Source organism: Pseudopipra pipra, chromosome 8 (assembly GCF_036250125.1).
Source record: "Pseudopipra pipra isolate bDixPip1 chromosome 8, bDixPip1.hap1, whole genome shotgun sequence".
In the NCBI taxonomy this organism is placed as follows: Eukaryota; Metazoa; Chordata; class Aves; order Passeriformes; family Pipridae; genus Pseudopipra; species Pseudopipra pipra.
The window spans coordinates 26,290,351-26,306,787 of NC_087556.1; the positions used below are offsets into that span (position 1 = coordinate 26,290,351).

Sequence of the window (16,437 nt, forward strand, 5' to 3'; positions counted from 1 at the left end):
GTTTGGCTCTCTAGCCTATTGGGATGCTTTGGGGAGTTAGTTCCAGATTAGAAACTTTAGACTTAGGTGGGGTCCTGTGACATGTGAGCTAATTTTTTAGAAAGGGCACAGGAATCCCAGACAGGGAAGTCCTCCTGAAACTCAGAGTAAGGCACCTGTAATTTCCAAAGGAGCTAAGTTTTAAGATTCCAGTATTTCCTTTCCACTTAACATGTTGGTTGTTCTGGATCCCATGCTCACTCCCCAGAAAGGCCCAGATCCTAATACAAGGGCCTGCAAGACTCTGCTCAGGTATCACAGTCCTTTCCCAGATCTAGTTTAAGTGCCTTGTTTAAAGTGATTCAAGGAGGTTGTCACAGAACCAGCCAAATAAAGATTTTTCAGTTGTTGTCTCATTTTATTCATGGACACGAAGATACCACTTTTGGTAAATTCTGGTGCTTGAGAGGACACAGATTCCCTTAGCTTGCTTTGCTAGGCAACCAGTTTATCAATGAGTTGTGTCCTCTTTCAGCAGATTCTGCCCTAATTTCTGTTTTCACTTATTAATGATCTTTGGGTGTGATCTTCAAAGCAGCCAGTATTAAGTCAAATTGTTGCCATTGTAGTCTGTAGTAAAATTCTCACTTCAATGAGAACAGAATTAGACCAATTCTGATCACTTACGAGCTTAGGAGATCAGAGAGAAGGTTAAGAGGTGACAATCACAGTCTGTAAGTACCTCTAGGGGGAGATGATTGCTGCTAGTACAGAGAGTTCTTTAATCTACACAAAAAGGCATAACAAGATCCAACAGCTTGAATCTGAGACCAGATAAATTCAGACTACAAACACTGTGCATGTGTTCAAAGCTCAGAATAATAAGCTGTGGAGAAATAGTTGGGGGGAAGGGTCAGAAGGAGAAGCAGCAAATTCTCCATCATCTGAGGAAAATTATTAATACAAAACAACAACAAAAGTCAGTTTCTGCTCTAATCACAAAGAGTTAAATAAAGCAGAAGGTATGGATGAAACTCTCCAACGTGTATTATACAGAAGATAATCATGTGTGGTTATGAAGGTTCCTCTTGGCTCTGCAAAATCCATGTGAATCTCTCCCCTCAGAAACTAATTAGGGTTTCTGGGTACTTCAGCCACAAACAGATGTGAAGTAACAGCTACAATGTCTGTGCAGATTTTCCAGGACTAGAAACACAGAGGCAGCAGAATATGATGGATGATACTCTCATATCTGAGCAGAGCCCAGAGGTAGGGAAGTGTGTTGGGAACCATTTCATCCACCTGTAGCACATAATAATAAAGTATTTTTTGCACATGTGGTTTAGCATAGAGTGCTGGGGCTCAGGACTGGGTTCAGCATATTTAAGGGGAGGCACAGAGCTGATGGCAGTCTTTTCCCTTGTTACTCACCAGAGAAATGAGGTTTAAACTCTAGGGCTATGTAAAGTCAGTTCCAGATATAAAAACAGCATCAGTTTGACAGGTTATTTTCCTTAAAAAAACCTGCCAAAACCCCTACATTTTTTATCTTCTTGTTACTGAGGAAGGGAGGGTGAAGAAAAATGTACTAGAAACTCCTCCAGATTTTGGTTAACTATGTTCACTTGGAGGTAATGCAGGAAGAAAGCTATTTGCAACTTGCATGAAATGGCAATAAACCCTACAGAAACACAAAGCACTACTTACATTTCAGTGTTGGTACATCAAAGAACCATTAATATCCTGCTCTTTGGTTTATAATTTTCTTGCATATATGACTATATAGAAGCATTCCCAGATCCCCTCTCTCCCTCCCACTTCAGTCAGAGGGCTCTTCCAGGATTATTTGATCTCTGTCAATCAGCAATACAAACCTCTGTGTTGTTCCCAAACCACCAGACATAAGTAAGCGTTCCCACTTGGCTTGGCCACAGTACTGCTGTGGCGTTGATCTCCTTGTTCTTCGTGGTGACAAAGGGCAGAGATAAGTGAACATGTTCCAAGGGGCCTGCAGAGACAGAAGCAGCAGGTGAGCCCTCCATCTGAAATGTCAACCTGGGAGGGATACCCATTGGTTTAGGAAAGAAAAGTCTTCCAAATCACCATGGGACACAACAGAATGTTTTGGCTTGGTACCATTTCTAGAGAGGCAGGAGCCTCAGAGAACAGGAGCCACTCCTGTACCTGGAGCTGAAAAACCTGGACTCTCTACTGCACGAACTTCATATAGTCAGGAGCTTTTATGACTTTAACAATAGTGGCAGAGCCCTGTTGTGTGAATATGGCCTTCACTGGGAAGACATAAGAATGTGCAGGATAAACAGCTCCAGTGGACATGAAGAATCTCTGCTGATGAAAACTGCTATGATTTGGTGAACTTCAGCAGAAACTCTCTCTAAATACAGTTATTCACTGAGTGCCTGGATGTTAATGTTACCTTATATTCCCTCCTTTTCATCAATAAATTCTTTTATTTCTTCAGTATAAACAGAACATAATTAATTCGACAAGTGACATTATGCTCAGGGTTACACATTTCCCATTTTCAGGAGACAAATGGGCCTTTGTTGTTAAATCTTGTTCTATAGATTATTTTTAAAAATGTGTTCTGACTGTTCAGCAAGAGAAAAAAGCAATTGTCCCAAGTGACAGAGAAAGAAAAATAAAGAAACCGCAAGTAATACTGCACATGGGTTCCTTAAACAGATTAAGGCCACATCTACATGTCCCATATCTGTGAGCTCCACAGTGATGAGAACCACAGTCACAGACTTGCATTGCTCCTGTGGAGTTGAGATGCGTTGCTAGAGGATTTTATATATTTCAGGGGAGGATCTTTCAGGCCATAACCCAGGTACGAATCACCACTGAGACCTTGCTTTTCAGCCTAGAGGAACACCACACTCTGGAGCAAGCATCCGATGTAGCACAACAGGCAGAGAGAAGAAAAAATCTCCCAGATCAGACTGTATAAACAATGTCAGAATAAGGACCAGTGTTCCTGATTTCTTACTGAAATGGATCTTTCTCTGTGCTGTAGACACAGTCGCTGCTTAATCCGAAGCAGCCCAAGTAAGAGTTATCCATGATCATACTAACCGAAGCCTGCTATATATAATCAGACTATGGATCATTCTTCCTTTTATAAGTAGCAGTCAACACTCTTGAAAATTCAAGAGAAGACACAATTTCATCCATATTATTTTAATGACATCCCCCTTCTCAGACCCATTTCCATGACTAGGCTGTGCTGCTTTCAGCAAGACTCTAACACCTGAAAAACAGCAATTTCCCAGCCTAAATATTTCACAGCTCTGGTATCCTTTGGGGTGTTTGTCAAATACCCAATGTCAGCACAGCCCTACAGGGGAACACATTTCCTAACACTGGGTGCAGTGACAGCTGTGACAATGGAGACCATGAAAAGTCTAATACACTCCAACGTAACTGCATTGCTGTTCTGAATAGATCCCAAATGATCCTGCACAGCAGAATGCCCAGCACGTCCTTGGATCTTCACCATATGCTGGCTAGGAAACAACATAAAAGAATGGCTCAAGCAACCCAATTTTGCCTGAGTATTTCTGGGCACACAGCACTTCGGTCAAGGTGGCTGAAATGCTGAACTGTTATCTGGCCAGCAGATGGGGATAGCTCACTCTGGATTGCCCCTCAGCTTGGTAGAAGACTGCTTTCACACAGGTAAGTTTGAAGAGGATTCAAGAAAATTAATTTCTGAGCTTCATGCAGGGCCATGGAGGCTACAGACCTTCACCTGCCCCAGGAAAAAAAACTGTGTACAAGTCCCACACAAGAGAAAGGGAGAAGCTTCTCAAAAGGCTCATTTTTCAGGTGATGATTTTCTGAAGTATTCAGGCAAAGGCATAACCAACTTTCCAGCAGAAAATTTTCACATCAGGACAGTTTAGAGACAGCCTGTTGGCTGGAGCAGTTTACATACAGAAGTTTACACTGCCCATCCAACTCAAAATGCTCCTATCTCACAATAACCTGCATTTCTGGACCAACTGCAGCAGAGGCACTGCTTCTGTGCACTGGCCACGTGGCTGCAGCAGGATGAGGAGGGCATGGGATGAAGCCTTTACTCTTATCTTGGAGATCACAAGCACTGATGTTCAGTGTCTGCAGTTTTTCCCCAGGAAGACTGCTGGCCATTGGCAGGGAAGGGTGCTGGAAGGCCCAGATCTGGCTGCAGACACTCATATATTAACCCTCTAACTACGGTTCACCCAGTTTGTAGCCCTTCTTAAAACTCTGGATATTCAGGATGCACACTGCTTTTCTGTGGATCTTAACAATACAGTGTGTCTGTCTATTTTAAGGACAGATATTTTTATAAAACTCCCCAAAGGCCAAGCTCAAACCCCCCAAGCAAAATATTCAGCAGAAGCTGAGTGGCAATGCAAGTATTCAGTTAGGATTTAGAAGCTTTTGTGGATCAGGGTGTTAGACTCTGAAGGAGGTTGGATTTATTGCACAACTCTGTCCTCAGTAAATCTATTGCTAGTCTGAGTGGCACCATGCCCATTTATAACCTGCATTGAAGTCCCTGATTCTTGTCATGGAGAGAAAGGTGAGACACATCCCTTAGAGCTGTTACTTCTCCAGGGATTCGGGAACATGTAATCTGGGCCTGGCTGCAACGATCACTCCATATTTAAGTCCTATGCTGGCATTACCTGTACAAACCACAAAACCATAAACTATCAGTTGCTAAGTCACACAAACAAATTAGAATATTGTTTATTCTCTATACAGCTTAAACAATCAGAATGGTTCATAAGCCTTCAACGTCTCAAGAAAATGAATTAGAAAAGCTATACAGCAGAAAGACACTATGAGTGAGTGAAGGCTGGACACCTGCCAGCTGAAGGTGTTTTTGAAGGGAGACATTCAGGGAGATGCTTCTCTAGTGTTCCTTCATAAAAATCCTATCTCTCACAGCCATACCTCCCACTGCTCCCATCTGTGGATAAAATGGTACACTCTGAAAGAGCTGCCCTCTTTCCCTCAAGAGGCAGCTGCTTTCATGCTGTATGAACGAACTCCAAAACTAGTGTTAAACTATATGGAATGTGCTAAATTATCTCGACCATATTTCAAGTAAATTTGGTAAAGGGTAAGCAGTATTTCTGTAAACATAACTTTATGTTTTGGAATTTCCTTTTTTTCTCAGTTTATCTGGCACAGAGGCACACCATTGCAAACATAAATAATAAACAAAAACCCCGCAGTGTAAAAAGAAAATTATGGCCCCAAACAAAATCCATTAGGAATGTTACAAAATTTCAATAAATAAGTTGACCCTTTGAGTTCATAACTATGTGCTAGAATAAATATGAAAGAATACAATATTGGTTTTATCCAAGAACTTGAGATATGTTTCAGTTGTAAATCAGAGACAGATGAAGTATAAAAATGTTACAAAGAACAGCAGAAAAGCAATGTGAAGATGACATTTTTTTCTTGCAATACTATTTAATACAAAGTCTTTGGTTCCTATGACAACAGAAAGACTAAAATGCACTGTTTTCCATCCCAGAGGTGGATGTATTTCATTAGAGGGCAAAACACATGTACAAAGTAAGAGAAAAGTGATTAAAGATCCCTGGGTTTCTTTGTTGTTCTGGAAGTATAAGTTTGCTAATGAAAGTGCATTTCAGAAATGGCTGAGCAGTCCTTTGAGGAGTCCCAGTTTAGACCACCCTAAATTAGAGGTGGAACATCATTTACAAAGCAGAAGTTAATGGTTAGACTCAATGATCTTAGAGGTCTTTTCCAACATTAATGAATCTGTGATCACACAGTCTGGAATCATCGGTTTGTCTGGAGGACAGACGAACACTCATCATATCCCATCACTCTGGACCCAGCTGCAAAATCCCAAATGTCACCTCTAACTACAAGTAATAATGTTTTAAAGAACAACAGAAGCCAACAATGATTATGAACATACATACATGTTACGTGCAGGTAGAGGACAGCGTTGTCAGAACCCAGGCTGTTTTCCACCAGCACAGTCACTCGGAATATGCCCACGTTCTGATAGATGTGCTTGATCCCATCTTCTGTTGAGCTGAGATTGGCATATGACACAGCAATGCCGTCTCCAAAATCCACCTGAATGAGGGATCTCTGGAGATCTCCCTGTAGTGACAGAGAAAGGATTGAAACAGGCTCTGCTTTACTTTTCAGAGACTGGATCAGTGAGGTGACCGAGACCAACTGCAGGATAGTAACAAGGTCTGATGTTACCAGAGGAAGGGTGGTCCCTTCATCAACTTGCTCAGTAGTCCAGTGGACAGAAAGTGGACCCCCCTTGAGGCTGACTCAGTTGCACTGTGAAGCAGGTGTCCTCCAAGGTGTGTGCTGTAGCCCTGCTTTCCCGATCATCAGGGGGACTGGAGGATCTGATTCCTTTCCCTGGGTTACACAGCCTACGCTGAACTCTCCACTAACCATGGCTGCTAAAGGTCCCTTTCATGTAAGATGCAATAACTTGTCTTACATTTTAACATCCTCACTCCTTTAGGAAGTCCCCCCAGTGGCTCCGCATGATGCTTATGCTGGCTATGCTCACACTTTTTGGCTATTGCTACGGAGCAGCTCGCTCCACAGCCTGGCTGAAGCAGCAGCCACTGCCTGGAATGCTGGAAAATTAATAGCTGAGGGAAGTTCACAAAATTGGCTGAAAGGACATTTAATTTACTTTGGTTTTGTTTCCTTTTCTTTTCTCTTTTTTTTCCTCTTTTCCTTTGAGAGAGAAACAGTCCTCTGGATTCCCAACTGAAGTGAAAGGTACCTACATAAATGTCCGGGATCAGGGAGGTTTCCACATCAGAAAGAGATATGTGAGTGCATGAGACTATAGGAGGGAATTATAACAGAAGCTTTATATTCCTCATGTTCTCTCAGTCTTTTTATAGCTTGTGAAGGCAGAAATAGTGGAGCCTTGCCTGAATGGAAAGCAGGAGGAGCAGAACTGTACCTGGGGATGGCAAGAGTGACAAATTTTCCCAGATAATCTCTTTGTATAGACTAAAACTGTAGTTGTTACACTGCCCTGGTACCCTACTGGAAGGTGTGTTGCTTTCAAATAGATGAGACAAAAATAACTGTGTTGCTCTGTTCAGGAGGATCACAGACTGAAGGTGTGGCAGGGGATATGGTCTTCAGTGCAGAGTCATGTCCTTCGTTGATCTTTATTTAAAAGATGTGCAGTTTCAAGCATGGTGCAGTGCTTTGGGCACTTCTGCCTGTTTGACTGAGCCAACAGAAGCCATCAAATGGGATATGCTTCCACAGCCAGAAGAGAACATACATGAGCTCCTCAGCTCTGAAACCCTTTCAGACAGGGACTATATTCTCTCAAGTCCAGTGCTGGACTCAGACCAAATACAGAGATCCCTGAAGTACCCTTAGATGTTCTCCCAGTTCTCTAGGTCCATCAACACTAGGGTCTTAGTCATCATTTCTTACTAAAAAAAGAGATGATGCCTTTGAACAGTAAAACCATACTGCTGAGACAAATGCTGCCCACATGGTTAAAACTGCATCACCATAGCGACCCTGCTGGCTTTATCATCTCTGATCATATCTGAGGTCATGTAGTTGAAGTCCGTTTCAAGCTATGGAATATTCCTCCACATATTTGAGGTACCAGAGAAAGATGAAAAGGATGACAGCATTTTAGAATAGCCTTATTTTGGCAAGTGTCAAAATCTGTGTTCTAATGAACGTTTTTTTCTCTTATCTTCATTTTGTCCACAGGCATGAAACCCATGGTGTCTACAGGTGCAGTCAGGAAAAGGAGCCATTTCTAAGGCATGCAAGATTTAGATTTCAATTTTTCTTTCAAATTCCCTGGGGAGAAAAGATGCTGACAGAAACAACCAAAAATCTAATTAGAGAAGAGCTTCAGTTGCTATTCCCTCAGTCTTTTTCATTTGTCTTGGCCTTTCTTGTTTTGTTTTAAAAGTCTTTGAACTGGAAATACATTTTCCATTGAGTAAGATCCAGGCTATAACACTCCTCTGAAAATGCCACATTTTGAAAAGCTGACATTTAAAATTCTAGCTTAGGAAGTGGGAGAAAAAAGTCAGGAAAACAAAAAGACTGTGTTTTGATTTGTTCTTATGTTTTATCTGTGCCAGGTAAGAGCATAGGCAGAATAAGACAGGAAGAGAAAGCAGGTGAACCAAAATCAAAACATTTCCCATACAGCCCACATCTGATCTACATCAACCTCAGCTGTCTCTGCCTCCAGCAGCTCTCCAGAGCCACTTGCCAGTGGTTGTTTTTACCAAGAGTTCTGCTTTGCAAACAATTTGATGTATAGATATATACATCCTGCAAAAACCTCTCTTGTTGCTTTTTTCCAGCTTGTCCTTGTCATTTTGCCAAGCTCCATACTACATGATAGGGTTTTTCAGAAGCTTCTAGCTCAATTAAGGCAGACACAAAACCCCCTGCATTACTTCTGCAGCCAGAGCCAAGCACTTGGATGCAACCAGCACCGACCTATCTTTGGGCAGATTCTCTGGCCTTCATTGTGAGAGCTCTTTAATGCCAGTGCTCTTAGGCATGAAGGGAGAAATTTTCCAAGCTGGTTGCTTATAATGATATCTCTGCATTCAGCTCTTGTATACTACTCACATGAAGCTAGCCAGTAAGCAATTACAATACCTGAAAAACTGAAAGTACTTTTGATGGATGTTTTTTACCTTGTACTAGGTGTATGCCATATGCACAAGCTTGGATACAACCTGAAATACACTGCAATCTTGATAAAGGCTTTTGTGCAGCCGAAGGCTTAAGCATATGCTGAACTTTAAGAACAAGGGCACTTCTTTTAGTCTAAAACAAGCCCTGAGAATTAAAAACAAGTTTCCCAAGGCCCCATATTATACTCCTTACCTACCTATACAACATTTGTTGCTAAAATGTAAATCATAAATTTATTGTTTTTAAGGGATTTTCTCATTAAATGTCCAGAGGTTTTTCAAGCATACACAAAATATTCCCTTCTCCCTCCTTCCCATTCCTGCCTCCCAAGCCAAGTGCACATTTTTCCTGTATCTTCACAAATGAATAAAGCTCTAGAGCATACTCAAGACCTGAATGTTTCCAAAAAACTCTGTGAAGCTTCCTGCCTCAGTTTACATCAAGAAACAGCCCATACAGTTAGCAACAATATTTTTACATTTTGATTACTCTTACGCAGCTCTCAGACTTCTGGTGGATGTCAGATGTGAGACCCACCTAGCAGGATCCTCTCTCAAACACTCCATCAGAATCTTGCCCAGAAAGTATTGACTTCAAGTATTTACTATGAGGGTGGTTAAACACTGGAACGAGTTGCCCAGAGAGGTGTTAGATGCCCCATTCTTGCTAATAGTCAAGGTCAGGTTGGACAGGGCTCTGAGAAACCTCATCTGGTTGAAGATGTCCCTGCTCATTGCAGGGGTGTTGCACCATATGACCTTTAAAGGCCCCTTCCAACTCAAACTATTCTATGATTCTATTTGTATCTAAATGGAAGTATTAAAACAATGAATCAAACACAGTTCAAGGTTTTAAATTTTGTCTCCCGTTTCAGATTTCATTTTTAAATCTTTCAATTATGCACTGACTTGTGTGTCTTCCACAAAGATGTTGACAATAGATTTAATTATCCTTTGCAGGAGACAGACACTGCTGCTGTTGGAGTGTTTTCATGGATTAATTTCATTGTGCTTTCCTTAGATTAACCCCTTTCCCTCTCTGGAATGTTCTTGTCACCAAAAGAAATCATCCATCAGAGATATTTTCACTGGAACTGAATATCTACTTACGGAATATCTTTAGTCTAGGTCTTTTAAAGCATATTCCTAATTTTAAACAGATACTCAAATACGACTTGATTAAGTACTGAAAAACATGCTTTCCTGTGTAAATCCCTGCTTTTAGAGTTATGCTCCTAATTTTTCAAATCAGAAACTGAATAGTAAGGAGTTGTTTATCAGAGCAAATAGGTTGATACTTTTCACATGTACTTCTTTTTCAACAGCAAACAGTTAAGTGTACTGATCACATCATTCATCCTGACTGCCAGTTGTGACAGCCCAACTCAGTTATGAGCTACTTCTACAGGAGTAGATCTTCCATGCCCCAAAGGAATCAATAGGTACAGCCCTTCAGGACTATGCAGAATAATTCAACTTGTGTGACTGGAAGTGCATTACAAGACTGTAGTGCTGTGTGTCATCATGAAGGCGAGGTCCACTTTCATACATATTCATGGAATTTCAACAGTGAATTTAAAAATGTGTGAAAGGCTCTGATTTCTCCCAACTAGCTTGTCATCATCAGCAACACAGAAAATGCAATTATAATTCAGATGACAGTGGTATGGGGGAGGTTATATACTGGTCTTTCATCTGTGTGTTATTACAGGAGTGTAGTGTTGTTAATAAGATAAACAGTCATGATTCAGCATGTGCATTGAAATTTAGGATGAAGGTTTCATATTTCTGTAATCATTACTAACAAACTTGTGATATCAAAAGAGGGTACACGGTAGGACACCACAAAAAATACAGACTATTCTTTTAATAGCTTTGCATCTTTACTTGGAGTACATCAACAGTCAAAACAATCCTAATGCTAAGCTCATCTCCAGAAGCTTCATCAGTTGAATACTGAATTGCACTGAAAAACAGTGCTGAGGTGGGAAATGATAAAGGTATTTTCCCCCCCAGCAGTATCCCCAAGCTCATTAAATGTACCTGAGACACAATGTACTTTGTACAGCCATGTATTAACACTGTCATTACAGAAAGACGTAACTGTCTTTAGGAAATTGGGGGCTTCATTTGTATATTTGCAGGGTAAGAGAGAGTTCTCTGGCCTTATGAACATTCAGTACATAAATAAAAGGCACAGGGAGGGGATGAAGAAGAAAGCAAAGCTCTATTTTCAAATGAGGGAATAAAAAAGCAGAAAGTTTAAGTTTCTTACTCAAGGTCACGCAGAAGGAGCTCAGAGTGCAGTTCAGGAATGAGTTCAGATTGCCTGAATTCTAGCTCATGGCCTGAAGTGTAGGAACAAATGAGCTTTCCTTGCACATTAGTCTAATCCAAACGTCATATAGCAGCAGTAAGCAGTTAAAAGCAAGCTAAAATCTACTCTCAGTGGAGTGACTTTGTCAAGTGAGAACTGAGGCAGACCTGGAATGTCAAAGACTTCTGGCTGTCATTTTATCAAGATAAAAAATAAATTAGAGGAGGCAGTTTCTCTGTGAATTATCTGTAATGAAACAGCCAAAGCCCTGAACCTTCCTGCCCTGAATGTCTTTACCATCCATTTCCTCAGCAAAGATGTATGAGCAATCAGATGAAACAAGTTTGAAAGCCATTGTGTTGAACAGTGTTGTTCTGCAGGCTGCAGCTTTCGATGTCTCTGCTGAAGCAGTACAGCAAGTACTAGTGTCTGATGTTCATACAAATAACTCTAACATACAAATAACAATTGTGTTTGTGACAGGCAAGAGACCTACATGACCATGTGATGAGAAAGGCACACAGAAACAACACCCACTTAATAAAATTCCTCTATTTTCTATAACAGAGAAGCAAAATCTGTCAAGGACATGAGGTCAAATAACTTCAGCAGGAAAAGTGGCTTTGTAACTTTGGGGTTTTTTTGGTTTCTTTTCTTGCTGTCCAAGGATTCAGGTTGTTTAGGCTGAGAAGCAACTCTGTTGTTGAATGCTGCAGTGTGATAGGCATCAATCCCGAGGCTGTGCATGCAGCACAGGCCAGGGTAAAGTATTAACCTTTAAACTGGCAGCATTTTGAGGTGGTGAAAAATTTTCTTTTGAGCACAGATAATTTTCTCCTGTGCTGACAATGAATGACAAAAATGCTGGTGCTATTCTTCTTATCTCAATGGAAATTTAAGAGCATAATTACCAGCTTGTATTACTTTGTACAATGGAGCATATGCTAATTAGGAAAGGAAATATTGAAGTTTCCTCGCTGTTGTCACCCAGTAAGAATATCATGATGATTATACATAGATTAATCAGATAATTATCTTGGAAAAATCTTTCCAATAGTGGGACTATAGATATTAAGTGCAAGGTGACCTTACGAACAGGTTTTAGGAAGTCATATAAAAATCCTAAAGCTAACAGGAAAGTTAGATCAATTTGGAAAGCATTCTTACATTAAGATCATTGTAATATGAGCTGTTAGTTGTTTTGCTTTTAATGACATTTATATGATGCCAGATATAAATGCTTTACAGGAAAATTTCATGACAGTCAGGGTGAAAGAAACAGCCAGAATCCCAGCACCCAGAAATCAGCACTGCTCTATGTTCTGGCTTTGGTGCCTGCCCCCTCTCCTCTCACACAGACTTCAGTGATTATTTTCCTTTTGTGTATTCTTCAATAGCAGAACATTTCTGAAAGCCTTGTCCTTGTTTCTCTTCAGGCATCTTTTACTGACATTGTGTTTTTGTCAGAATGCACAGCCATGGCCCTCAGCATCACCACAGGCACAAACAGGTTCTACAAGAGACTGCTGCGTTGTGGTTCCTGCCCCTGAATCCCACATCTGGGTAAAAACATCAGGTTTTTTGCTGCTGCCATTTGCCTCTTCCTACCCGCTTAGTAATCCGCCCCACTACAGAGATGCAGTGACTTTTCAGGCCCTCCAGTGAGCCTGCCTTGCAGTTCATTCTTCTCTTCAAACCCAGGTGGATTCTCAGATAAAGCAGAAAGCCCTAGAAAGATATCAGGAGTACAAATCTCAAACAAACTCTTGTACCTTGCCTCACCAGCTTCTCTTTTTTTATCATTTTCCTGAAGATCAAGTGGAACATGGACATGAAAAAAGAGAGCCAGAAGGCTGCAGTTTAAGGTACAGCTCTGCAGCTCTGAAGTCTTCAAAAAAACTCTCTCAGAGGGATACAGGAGACATCAAGATGCAAAGGGACTATAACATAAGGAAAGACCATTATTTTTTCACACCCTAAAAGATATCAGCTGTGGCTCACACTAAAAGAAGAGTCCTTAATAGATTGTAGTACTTTGAAATATTGACCACCACTCCAGGGGGAAGGGTTGGGTAGGACATACTTTTTTCATATGCCATTGGGGAAAAAATGTGCAAGGTGACATATCCACCCTTTTTAAACCTGCCTAATGCCTTCCCTTCAGCAAAAATGGAGTGGCATAGATTTTGTGGATACTGAACATCCTGGATTGTACCATCCTGTATATCTGTGCAGGACAGAACTAAATAGAAATTGGCAAATTCTTATTTTCTGATACCTGTGCCTTGAATGCAAGGAAAAGAAACTTCCCTTTGAGAAGTGGGGTCAGACAAAACAGTCTCCAGAAATCCCTTTCAACCTCAATTATCTGAAATCAATATCCATTCTGTAAAAGGATGGATATTCTCTTGATGAGCTGTTTAACTTTTTCAGTGAGTTGTGTGATTTTTATTACTAAAACAGTTAATTTGGTAAATGTTTTAGTCTATATACAATTATGCTGCTATAACTACATTTTATTCTCCTATAATTTGCATATAGCTGGGCAAATATTCTTCTTTGCTGAATATTTCTTTTGTTGCAACATCCACCTGAAGTCATTGCCAGATTGGGTAAAATTCACCCAAAGGTACTGCTGGTTGCTCTGCTAACTCTTTATGTTGACAAATCTAGAAGCAGGAGGTCAAGATTCATCTAACAGGGAGAGTAATCTGAAAGGCTGGAGGTTGATCAATACTGTTTCAAGGCTCAGAGTGATTCCCAGCCTCTTCCTTATCATATAAACTGAAAGAAGAGCTCCCTTGAGATCGCCTGGGAAGCTGACACTCATCAAAACCTACTGTATGCACTCCTTGACACACACTATGAGAAAGAAACCATCTCATACTGAGAAGGTGTTGCTTCCAGATCTGGTGAATACTGAAGCAGGGCTATCAAAAAAGATCAGAAAGAACAGAAAAGACAGAACAAATCACAGCAGGTCCCTGTATGACAGAGCAGTTCAGGGTATTCTTATATGGTATGTGAGCTTTAACACTCACAGAAGAAAGTGCAGGACATTTGTCCTGAGTTTCCCACACTGTGGGTGATTGTCTCTCCTTCTGACTACTAGCATAATTCTTTGAGAGTTTTGTGACTGACTACTCAAATTATCCATCTTCTTTTCCCAGTCTGTTTTAAAACTTAGCTGAGAGTAGAAAGCTAATGCAATGGACAGGTTTTTTATTTTTTTTTTCTTAAAGCCTGGAGACTTTGCCTCTTGCTTTGGACTTTTTCTTCTTCATCTTTAAATGTAGAAATCAATAATTCAACCAGCTGAAATTATATGTTCACACTGTCATTATAGCATCTACAATAGCAATGTTGTATGACTGACAGTATGGACATAAAGTGACCATATTTTGGAGAAAATAAACATTCAGGTCAAAAAACTGCTTCAGGTTAAATATGATTTATCATATGCTATTGCCTTTACAAGTCAGGACACCTGTTTGCTGGGGAAAGCATCAATAAAAGAGATGTAACAAAAATCATTTCTCTTTCTTTGCAGATGGAATTTACTATGGAGAGGGTCAGAAGCAATTTCCATAAATGCTCTAAGCTATAAAGGGATGTACATTGTGCCCTGGTGTTAGAGCTTACCTGTTTTAGGATTTATTGTCCAGTTACAGAGGAAAAGGGGTAGAAGTAAAGAATTGAACTGGATTAGGTAAAAAGAGAAAACTGTTTCTTTGTGAATGTTCTTACTTTTGTGTCTACAATTAAACATAGATAAAGAAGTGCTGAGAAGGAAAAACAGGCAAAAAGATTTAAATATTTTTTTCTGTGGATTCAGAAATGGAGGGAGCAGAACAATGAAATGCCAAGTTAAGTTACAGATGTAGCAAAAATACAGATCAGAGTCTGAATAAGCTTCATATTAGCAATGAATTTCAGACTTAATCCTGCTGATGACATCTTGAGATTTCACCCATAAATGCCTAAACAATATGTAGCAGCTTGTGTGATGGGACACATCTGCACGTGTACTGTTAGCCATCTTTGGATGAAAGTCAGTGGCAAGTAAAAATGGAAATTCAGTTTCAAAAACAGCAGGAAGCCAAAAGCATAGTTAAGGGTGGGGATCAGAATGCAAAACTGCACTCTTCAGTTCTACTGTGAAATTCCCAAATTAAACCAGTTCCCAGTTTTTATCAGCTTCTCCCAGCTATTACCCTATGCACCACAGTACTCCAAACAGCCTCTCCATACACCATCCATGACACTTTAGAGCAAACTCCACCCAGCTACATCATGGGGCTGACTGACTTTATACCACCCTCTCCTGGTTCACCTCCTTGCAAACTTTGTCTGCGGTGAATCACACTCAAATACACCCACGGGGCTTGGAATGCAATGTAAAATAGAGCCTACCTCTTCCAGCTGCACCAGGAAAGTGACATTGTGTCCTTGCTCAGCTGTCAGTCTGCCATCAGATGTGATTATGCGGAGGCCCTGGGGGGGTTTGCCGGGGCACTGCTGTGGTTTTGCCGTGTACCGTTCCCGCACACCGTCCGTGCAGTTATTGGAAACAACCTTCCGGTATCTGAAAAGGGATAGTGAAATGCGTGGAAGACGCTGACAAAGAGCATAACAGGGCTAAATGGGAACAGGTTTCTTTAGGTTAAGGAGGCTGGAAGAACATGGATTCCCAAATATATTTTAGCACTTGCCTCAGCCAAGTATTCCTCATGTGCCTAAAATACAAGTAGTTAATGCTGTTGTTAATGGCATGCCATAACTTCCTGCATAGCATATCCTGATACAATATATTTATAAATTGCCTAAATTATAAAGTTATATCATCTGTTACATGTTAAATAACTATAAAGTTATAAATAAATTATATACATATACAGTATGGAATTGTATTCCATTACTACACTGTTATGCAAAGTTTAACAACTTTTCTCACATGCTCTCCACTTCCTATTGAAAGGCAAGTGTCTCTAAAGATGTAAGCCTTGAGAGCTGGAAAATAAGAGCAAATTCTACCTGACTTTGAGTGTACAAAACCCCCAAACACATCTTAGGTTGCTTTGTCTGCTTTAATCACTTGCACCATAAATGAAGTCTGTCAGTATCTTAACTTAAACTACATCTTCCACTGACTCCCAAGAGAGCCAAAGAACAATCAGCATTCAGGCTAGCTGCCCATCTATTACTTTAGTTCACATATAAATCAGTTTCATCTCTTTCCACTAATTTATTTTCCATTTTTTCTGCCTCACCTGATCTCACATGATTTTAAGAGGAGACTTTTCTGAGATTAATGATTTGGTCTTTGCCTTATGGTTTTGCCCCCAAGTTTCTTTAAGGCATTATCTTTCAGAGAAAAGTCTGGAACATACAGGAGGG

General features: G+C 40.5%; 1 protein-coding gene across 5 annotated transcripts in view; it reads right to left on the reverse strand.

Annotated features, from left to right (window-relative positions):
- Positions 1 to 16,437, reverse strand: part of SORCS1 (sortilin related VPS10 domain containing receptor 1) — a 269,664-nt gene that overhangs the window by 23,180 nt on the left and 230,047 nt on the right. For all 5 annotated transcript variants that reach the window (XM_064663267.1, XM_064663265.1, XM_064663263.1 and 2 more), the window contains exons 18-20: positions 15,454 to 15,625; positions 5,961 to 6,147; positions 1,854 to 1,987 (exon numbers count right to left, since the gene is read on the reverse strand). In XM_064663267.1, the coding sequence (XP_064519337.1) occupies positions 1,854 to 1,987; positions 5,961 to 6,147; positions 15,454 to 15,625 (493 nt within the window). The remainder of the gene's footprint in view (positions 1 to 1,853; positions 1,988 to 5,960; positions 6,148 to 15,453; positions 15,626 to 16,437) is intronic.